The following is a 9,521-nucleotide window of genomic DNA, read 5'->3' on the forward strand; positions in this document are numbered from 1 at the left end:
TATACATCTTATTGGCAGAGTTGATTTTGATTTACAGAGAGAAAAAAAAGCTTGGAGCTTGGAACGTCATGATAACTACAGTGGCCTAGATCTGTCAAAAATACTTACAATACCTCAACGTTTTTTATTCCGCATCATGTTAATCCAAGACACTGGTGTAATTTAATCAGTCTTGATCAATGTGATAGAAGGAAATATCACAATTATGAGAAGATTTGCAAGCTTGAAATTCACACTATAGAAACCTATTCAAATGTCCATACATTTAAAAAATTCCATACATTTTTAATTTTATCAATCCATGAATGACAACAAATTAACAAAGGCCTTCTCATTGCAGTCATAAGGAAAACCACACAATGTTCCCATGAGATTGCTGTGCTTGTTTGTTTTGGGGGTGGGGGGTCAAGGCTTCATCTTCAACCACGTGAAAATGAATGACATGAATGGAAACAGGGTGGAATTACGGTAATAATCAGAAGTACCAGGCTGACGGACTTTGTTTTCAGTTTTATTTGTACAGTAATGGTGTGGAATATTATCCAGTAATATATGTATATATAAATGATTTTATATATCATTGTAAAAGCTCTTTACACTCTAACTGAATGCACCTCAAAACTCAGATCCTATATGCAATTATGAGGTAGACATTAATAATGGTATTTTCCACCCTCTGCAAAAAAAAAAAGTCGAATACACCTTAAATTACTCTTATCAATGTAAGAAATATATGATTATCATGAAACTCTGTACATCACAAATAATAAAATAATTATAGAATAGAAATTATACCGATTTGAGTGCATTTTGCATATTTACAAAGAAATGCCGTTTTCTCATTTCTTCATTCGTTGCACTTTGTAAAGTTTTCGACTGTACAAATATTTACAGCTCAAAAAAGAAAAAAAATGAACAGCAGTGCATTCAAAGCTAATGTGCATTTAAATATCGTCTCGTTTGCGAGTCTTTTCTTTATCTTTTCGTCGTCAAAGAGGACAAACTTTCTCGCTGACCGCGTGTCCTTGGCGCAGTCAGTTGTGGAAGTGCATTTCGTAAAGATGCAGAATTTTGAGCAAAAAGTTCGCCTCAGTAATGTGTGCTTTCTATTTTTTTCTTTTTGTCTTTTTTTCTTCTTTTTATGTTTTTTCTTTTTTACAACAGGGCCCCACTCTGGCACAACACAAGTCTGGTTTTGTGTCCTTCTCCGTCCGCAAAGGCGTATGACGCATCTCCCAGCGCCTGTCAACTGGTCTCCAGTAAGGCCAAAAAAAAAAAAAAATCTCTTGAAGGCATCACCACCACCATCCTCTCTCCTCTCATCAGACCAGTGTGTTTGTGTCTGTGTGCGTGTGTGTGTGTTTGGTAGATTAGACATTCACCCTCTCTATCCCTCTCTATTTATGTATCATTTAACTTTTTATTTTTTATTTTTTTATTATTTTTTAAATCATTTATTTATTTATATTTGGAAGGAAAAAAACAGGCACTTGCTCGGGCCTGTAATGACTTCAGCTGGACAGTGGCAATTACAGCCTGGATGCACATACCCAAAAGAATCCGGCCTGGCAGGATCACACGGCAGAGTTGCAACAAAGCGCTAACAGGCAAAGCCCACTGTCCTCTGGCCTCGGCACGAACAGGTGCACAGTTTGGACTCAATAGGCTCCCATCTCGCCTTCAGCCAGAGCGCGCGCGCGCGCACGCACACACACACACACACCGTGTTCCCAATCCTTGTGCCATATGGACGCGGTCTCACTCCGGGAAACAAAAGCCTGTTTGATGAGTGATAACTTGTTGCTTGGTTGGGAATGCATGTGCGTAACACTTTAAGGCAGAGAGTGTAAATTAATGTGACTGTACTGAAGTCTGAATAAATAGCAGATACCGCCTCTTGTGTGCATCCCTTTTGAATAAAGACTCGTGCGTCATGCGTCAAAAGCATTTCAGACCTGTGAGGACTTTATATCTTCAACCTGGGACCCATCAAGACATATCTTTGATTTTGTCTGTCTCTTAAAGTTTTTTTTTTTTTTCAGTAACAACAATGGCCGCTACCTGCAGCCACACTGCTCCACCACCATGTCCTCGTACTGTTTGTACACCACGTTATTGCCCGAGTCTATGTACAGGATGCTGATGGGGCTGAGTTTGGTGGGCACGCAGCAGCTGGGCGGGGTGCTGTTGGGGTCCATGGAGTTCATGAGCGTCTGTATGATGGCGTGGTTGGTCGGCTCGAGGTGCGACCGCAGGGGGAAGTCGCACACCCCCTCGCAGTGGTACGCCTCGTAATCCAGGGGCGCGATGATCCAGTCGTCCCAGCCCAGCTCTTTGAAATTTACGTGCAGCGCCTTTTTGCTGCACCTGGATTTTGATTTCTTCCCGTGCCTCTTTCCGTGCCGGTTGCTCAGCGCCGTCCTCCGCCGGCGCCGGGGCCCGGCCTCTCCTCCTCCCCCCCGGCCCCGACCCCCCCGCAGCGACACCGCCGCCTCCTCCTCCGCAGCTTTCACCACCGCAGCAGACGCTTCCTCTTTCTCGCCGACCGACCTCCGCGACTTGATCTTCTCCTTCATCTCGTTGAACAGGTTCTCCCTCTTCTTGGAGCGGGTGTAGGCCACCAGGATGGCCTTCTCCTGCTGGGACCGGCCGCTCCGGTCCAGCCCCAGCTGCCTCAGGTCCACCTCGGTGTCTGATTTGCCAAGAGTGACCCTGAGCTGGAAGCAGAGCTGGCTCCCCTGCTGGAAATGATGTTGATGATGATGATGATGGGGGTGGTGATAATGATGCTGATGTGCTTTAAACATTTCCCACACGTCCAAAACCTCCCAGCCGGCTTTAGTGGAGTCCAGCGGGTCCAGTGACCTGGAGTCCAGCAGCCTGTCCGAGCGGCAGGGGTAGAGCTGGATGTCGTAGAGGCCCGTCGTCTGCAGGGAAGTCTGCAGATCCCCGGGCGCTCTCCTGAATATCCTTAATTCCGCCCCGACCAGCTCCTCTTTGTCTGAAAGGGTTGAGACATCAAACAGATACTTTTGTCTTCGCAGAGGAGAGTGCAAAAGATCGTCTGCAAGGATAAAAGAAGAAAATAATTGCAGTCAGATTCACTTAGGGTGTACAGTGTTCAGAGGGATGGAGGGAGGGAGGGAGGGGGACTCACATTCTCCCACAGAGTCCCACACACCCACACCCCCACCGACACACACACATACACACACACACACCATTACCACCACCACCACCCTTCTCTCTCTCTTTTGTTTTTCAAATGTCCACCCTGAACCTGCCTGAAACAAACTAACAACTTCTCAGTTTGGGCAGGGATATAAAAAAAAAAAACTTCACATTTCACACCACGTTTGTTGTTACTGGCACTTAGCTGCTTCTATCACCTCAGTCCATCAGCATTACAAACTACCCATAAACCCACTTTCCTCTGGCTGTCTGTGATGTGATCACACAAGCAGACACATTATTACACTCCTGATAATAAAATCTTGTGCATCTTCAGTGATGCTGAAGGTTAAACGAGGGTTCAGTTTACAGTTGTGTCTACTATAAGGCCCCCTCCTCCTGAAAACTGCTGCTCCTCAACTTTCTTCATTTCATTTCCTGAAAATTTTGTTTGAAATCATATTAAGATGCAAAGCAAACAAACGTCATGTCATATGCAGGAAGTATAGAAACTCGCTTGTTCCATTACATAATCGCATATTTCTTTCTTCCTTTTTTTTTTTTTTTTTTTAAATCATCTGTCATGTGAGTCAAAATTTTCTTCTTTTTGACATATGCAGCAACAACAATCCAATAAAATCTGGCGATGTTTTAATTCCACGCCACTTTTAATCAAATCCACTGAGTCTTAATGAAAATATTTCTGCTTTCATTTTACGTGATGACAGATTGATTATTAATTTCCACCACTTTGGCAGGGTGGAAGTCGTCTTTTCCTTTTTTCTTTTTTTTTTTTGTTGCAGCTTCCACAAAGTCTTAAATCTACGCAGCAGCAGCAGTCACAAATGAGTGGTTCGTTTTCTTTTTCTCAGACCTCTTGCAGAGTAGTAAAGCAAAGAAAGAGAGGAGAGAAAAAAAAAACAAGGGGCCTAGTGATGTGAAGGCCCCTGGGTGCTGCCCAGACACAACGGACCAAAGGCGACATACTGTACACTCAACGGAACAATACACAATTAATGCATTATTCCCGGCTGGAGACCCAGGAGGCCTGCAAACATTTCATCAAGGCGAAGCAATGAGACTGGAATATAACACAGAGATGATGCGTCAGGCAGATAGAAATACCAGACTGTAACTATCAGCTTTTTTTTTTTTTTCATCGTGTAGCCTATTTTCTGCCCTTCTTAAAAACCATGCTTATCATAATGTTATCACGCAGATCAGGCTGCAGTTCACAGTGTTTAAACCCATGGATAGAGTTTGGTTTTCATCCGTTTTTATCATTATTTCCGATTTAAAAAAAAGATTATTTTATTGAACAAAAGATATTCTTTCTTCTGCAAACAGAGTTGACTTTTTCTCTTATTTCCTGCGGTTTTCCCCTTTTCCCTTTTTTTTTTTGACATTTTTCCCAAAACGAGCGTCAGTAGTCTGAGTTTAACAAGAAAAGCCTACAGTTAGTTCAAGAAAACAAGTTGGAAACCAGAGCAATCTTTTTTTTCAATGTACCCCGTTTGGTGTAAACAATAAATGTGGTTTAATCCTCAAAGTTGAATTTAATTGCATGTTGTGATGATTTGTGGTTCGAAAAAGGAAATAAATAAAGGCTCATCGCCACTGTGGATTTTTGATAATTTCTGAACTTTTTTTTCTTTTCTTTTCTTTTTTTTTTTTTACTGCTAATAAAAGTGCCATGTCTCCGTCTACACGTCCCTGTGATATCATTTGTAAAACTTGCTCCAAAGAGACATTTGAGTCCAGTTGTCAGTTTCCCTCCGTGAACCCTGCCGAGTCAAACAGTAAAAGCAGATTGAAACCTGCTCGTTTCAGCGACTCTGCGCGTATGGTCCACATTAGGTTTCTGTTTTTTATAAGACCTCAAACAAATCGAATACAAGTTCACCAAATAATTAACAGTTCTCAATTCCCATCTTCCTCATTAAAGCACTTCCCCTCTTATATTTCATCTCATCCTGCCAACGACAACATTCCCCCCTTTACGTGCGCCTGCATGGTCCGAGCAGACTGTGGATATTACTGAGAGATAATATTCGTGTTGACAGTTAAAAATGCACAAAGCTTTCTTAATTTCATTATTATGTAAAAAGCTATATTTTTCCATTACGCTAAGGTGCTTGACAGTGGAGAAGTTGTGGAGAAAGCGGTAAGTTTTTGTTTGTTTGTTTGTTTTTTGTTTTCCAAATCATTGCTGTGTTAAAGCAGCATCCTGTGCACTTTGGTTTGACCTTGTTGGTTGTATCTCGAACGCATAACATGTTTTTGTCATCTATGCCTCTGTTTAGAGAGAGAGAGAGAGAGAGAGAGAGAGAGAGAGAGAGAGAGAGAGAGAGAGAGAGAGAGAGAGAGGTGGGGTGTGGAAGAGGGTGAGAGAGACAGGGAGAGGGAGAGGGAGAGAGAGAGAGGCCGGGCTGCACCATCTGCGCTTTAATGAGTTACCCCTAGTGCCAAAAGTAATTTTCAGATTCGGGTTATTCTTTTCTGATCTTGCCTTTTCTGACCTCCAGGAAACACCCCGCCTGCTTTTATAAGCAAAATCCATTTACCTACAAAAGTGTGAACGCCAAAGAAGCCGTAGATCACGGAGGTGCACTCAGTAAAACCTGTCTCCGCATGGATGAACAAACGCGTAAAAGACGCGAAACCTGTTACTTTGCGCGTCAAACGCTGCTCCGCTGAGTGCATTTCTGCCCTGACGGAGACGATTTAAATCACCGCGAGGTTACTGAGCCGAGGTTCATCCTGCAGGTTAATGCAATGCAACACTTACGGGATGCTGGGAGGAATCCCAAAAGCAACCAAAGGCGCTTGAGCCGAGACAACGGGAAGAAGGGAAAAAATAATAATTTTCCATAATTAAAGTGGCGGTCGCAAAGGGAGGTTCCGCAGTAAAGAAAAAAAATATACGAGCCACTTCACAGCAGAGGAAGTGCTCTTTCTCTTTTTCCTTTTTTTCCCCTCCCTCGTCGTTTTTTGGTGATGTGCCCATCGTGGCCGAGCTGGGTCATTATGGGAGAATAGACAGTGTTTGATATGTTATGACATGAACACTCAATTAGATCACCGAGTTCAAATACTCCAATCAGCCGTTCGATGCCAAGCAGCTCTCAGAGGGTCCAGCTCGGGGTCAGAGCCAGTGACACATCACATCAAAATCATAGAGAGAGTGAGGCGTTTTTCCTATCAAATCACTTCCCACTGCAAGAAGTAGAGCCACACTGATGAAGCACTCAGTTTTGTATTCACTTTCTAAAAATCTGTTTTTGTCTGCAAGGGGGCAAATGTGAGAGTGTCACACATAGGGGGGGAAACGTGCCAAATATATATAACTGTACTTTTTGTTTTGAAATTTCAATATTTAAATTTAAGTAGCCTATTGAAAAGTTGAGGTGCAGTGGAAATAAGTGAAACTACACCTCACAGCATCCTTGAATATTAATAACAGCAGGTTTGAACCAGCCGACTCTGGACTCCACAGCTCATCACGATGGACATTTTTTGCAGCGCGCACTCTGCGTCCCAGAGCTGAGGCTCGGAGTGTTTGAGACAGGAGGGAACGCAAACAAAGATAGCTTTTATTTCTCCTGCAAAGATTAACTCGGCTTATGTCCCCTTGTGTGTGTTGGATGTGTTTGTGTTTATCAGAGTGTGTTTGTCCTCGCAGGCCGGTCAAATCACTTAGTTACACATGTTAACTGACCCAAACACCTGCTTCTCACACCGACCAGCTCTGCCCCCATGGCCCCCCAGCTCCCTTTGTCAGCACAAGTTGGGCCATACCCGGGCACCATGATGGCAACAGATTGCACTGTTTTTTTTTTTTTTTAAACAAGTGTAGGATTAAAGACTCAGTTTATACATTTAAATATGGCCTCGTGTGTCAGTGTCTGAGTTTGGAGACCAACGAAAAATCGAAAATGAAACAGGCAGCAACAACCTGCTTTAATATCCTGACTAAAAAAAAAAAAACTTTCCTCCCTATTCACGTGGAGCTTGGGAGCGGAATAGTTTTGCTGCAGCCTGCACTGACAGTGATTTACAGCCTTCATTTAGAGAACGCCTCAATTAGTGTTTTACTGTCGTGTTACCCAGAGGTTAATTTAAGTGCAATATAACTTAATATTCGGAAAAAATTACACCTTTCGGCAAAAGAGATCCTAATTAAACTTCGACCAGTGCTCACAAGCTTCCGAAATGTTCCTTCTAACATTAATGCCTGAGGTTTATTGATATTTTGTGCTCGTTAAGGCGCGTTTTCACATTCCTTTTGCCTGATTTTAAAACGTGCGTAAAAGTAGCCGCAGTCAGCCTGTTGCTCTGTAGTTTTTTTTTGTTTTTTTTATGGGTTAGAACCGGTTGTTTTTGGACCATATTTTAACAGGCAGAGTCTAAGAGGAGAATGCTGGAGCAATCATTTGAGGAAGAAAAAAAAAACTGTTGTGCCACAGAAGCAGCGGACTGAAACCAACCTGTCCCTCTGTCCACAAAACTTGTGATGGTGTTGGCAGATTTCGAGGAGCGGAAAAAGCTTGCGTTTAGTCCGAGCTTCTCTGCAGCCGAGTATGTCCTGTATATGGAGAGCATGTATTCATGCGGCACAATAGCGTCCCTTAGGTCTTCTTTGTGATGGCCCGCGACAGGATGCGAGGACGCGAAGATGTCTTTAAAGAATTTGGATGACCTCTGTCCGTCTCGATGAGAGATCCCGGCTCCCCTGTTCCTCCTCGGCGCAGAGGGAGAGATGATAGCAGCAGACTGGAAACACGGTATATTCCCAAGGAAAACAAGGAGCAGGCCCAGAGATAGCGTTACCACTCGAGATGCGTCCATGGCTGGAGGAGTAACCGAGAGATGTTGAGAAACTCTTTTCTTTTTTTTCTTTTTTTTTTCTACCCCAGCTCAGTGAAGTTGGATTCAGGCGGTGGGAGGTGGGAGCCGCGCCGGAGCCGGAGATGGTGTGTGCGCTTGAAGGTCGGAGAGCTGCTACTTTTGCGCTCTCTGGTCGCACCAGAAGAAGTGCGTTTTGCGCTCTGGACTCCACACAAGAGCGGAGACTGTTGGGCCGAGAGAAACACGCCCACATGGTCGCTCAGTGCACGGCTTCCCAAACAATTTCATGTCACAGACCTGCAAACAGACGAGCACTAGAGCCAGAGGGCTGCCGCGAGATAAAGACACGGGAGTCCTTGTGGGAAAGTTTGGTGTTGGTGGTGGTGTTGTTGTTGTTGTTGTTGTTGTTGGTTTAGCGGCCAGTCGCTGATCTGTCACTGTCCACAGAAGAACAGTCATTTACCTCAGTTTGGGCTATTTGTCCAGTTTATTTGTGATGATTTAGTGAAGAACTTTACAATGGAATGAAGCTTATTGTCAGTCTCGCTACGCTTTCAATGATTTATAGAAGAAACTGAACACAGTTGCAGTTCTTATCAATGGCATTGACAGCCCTGGAATCTCCCAAGGACACTTCAGATCAGATTAGATGAGATTTTACGCACAGATAAACTCAATACACACGCTGCTCATAAAGTTGTGACATTTGTTTTAAGAAACATCATGAATTTTGAAACGTTGGTGGAGGATTTAATGAATTACATAGACGAATGATACAAAAGAAAAAAAAGAAAAAGAAAAATCAAACTACGCTTCTGTGGTTGACAGTGGTGAGTGGATGATACTTGTGTTCATTGGTGAAGAAGAGAGGATAAACCTGTTAAAATTAGATGAGGGGAGAGATGTCGTGTTCAAAACAAACCCCAGACCCCAAATATTTAGTCTGGAGTTTGGTGTCTAATGCATTTTGAATAATACTAGTGACCTCTAGTGGCCACTAGTGTTTGTTACAACGCGATGTTTGACAAAATGCTGCTTTTAATGCCATCTGGGAAAATCTGGCTTCGTGTCCATATTTATTTAAAAGCTTCAGCTGTGCGGTGTGTAACCCAGAGCTCCCACATTCAAATGGTTTAAACCTTGACTATTACAAGGAGGAGGGTGTGTTACTAAACCTGCCATATCAAAGAAACTCTGTAACTCATAAGGTTGTTTGTCATTACAGGCAACGTGGTGCAGATTTATTTAATTTGCTGTTTTTTACCAGAACAGATTGTTTGTTTTCACAAACTGACTGACTCATTGTTTCATTATAAGGACTATGTTTTGAATCAAGGCTCATGATAACAATGCACATGACCGGACAAATAAAGGTCACTGTCATTTCAGAGGGAAATAAGACTTAAGAATAAATAGGTCTATAGTGATTAGATGGTCAGATTTCATGTATATGGGCGACTCTGATTACTGCCGTAGGCCTAACTGAGCCTGTTTGATGTGAT

General features: G+C 43.2%; 1 protein-coding gene across 1 annotated transcript; it reads right to left on the reverse strand.

Annotated features, from left to right (window-relative positions):
• Positions 1 to 1,127: 1,127 nt before the first annotated feature.
• gdf6a (growth differentiation factor 6a) lies at positions 1,128 to 8,221 on the reverse strand. The gene is made up of 2 exons (XM_085802770.1): positions 7,659 to 8,221; positions 1,128 to 3,064 (listed from the first exon to the last, which is right to left on the reverse strand). The coding sequence occupies exons 1-2, from the start codon at positions 8,017 to 8,019 to the stop codon at positions 2,058 to 2,060; spliced, it is 1,368 nt and encodes a 455-aa protein (XP_085658896.1). The 5' UTR covers positions 8,020 to 8,221; the 3' UTR covers positions 1,128 to 2,057.
• Positions 8,222 to 9,521: the final 1,300 nt, after the last annotated feature.

The sequence above is a fragment of the Trachurus japonicus genome, chromosome 16 (assembly GCF_045865225.1).
Source record: "Trachurus japonicus isolate A0001 chromosome 16, Traja_1.0".
NCBI lineage: Eukaryota > Metazoa > Chordata > Actinopteri > Carangiformes > Carangidae > Trachurus > Trachurus japonicus.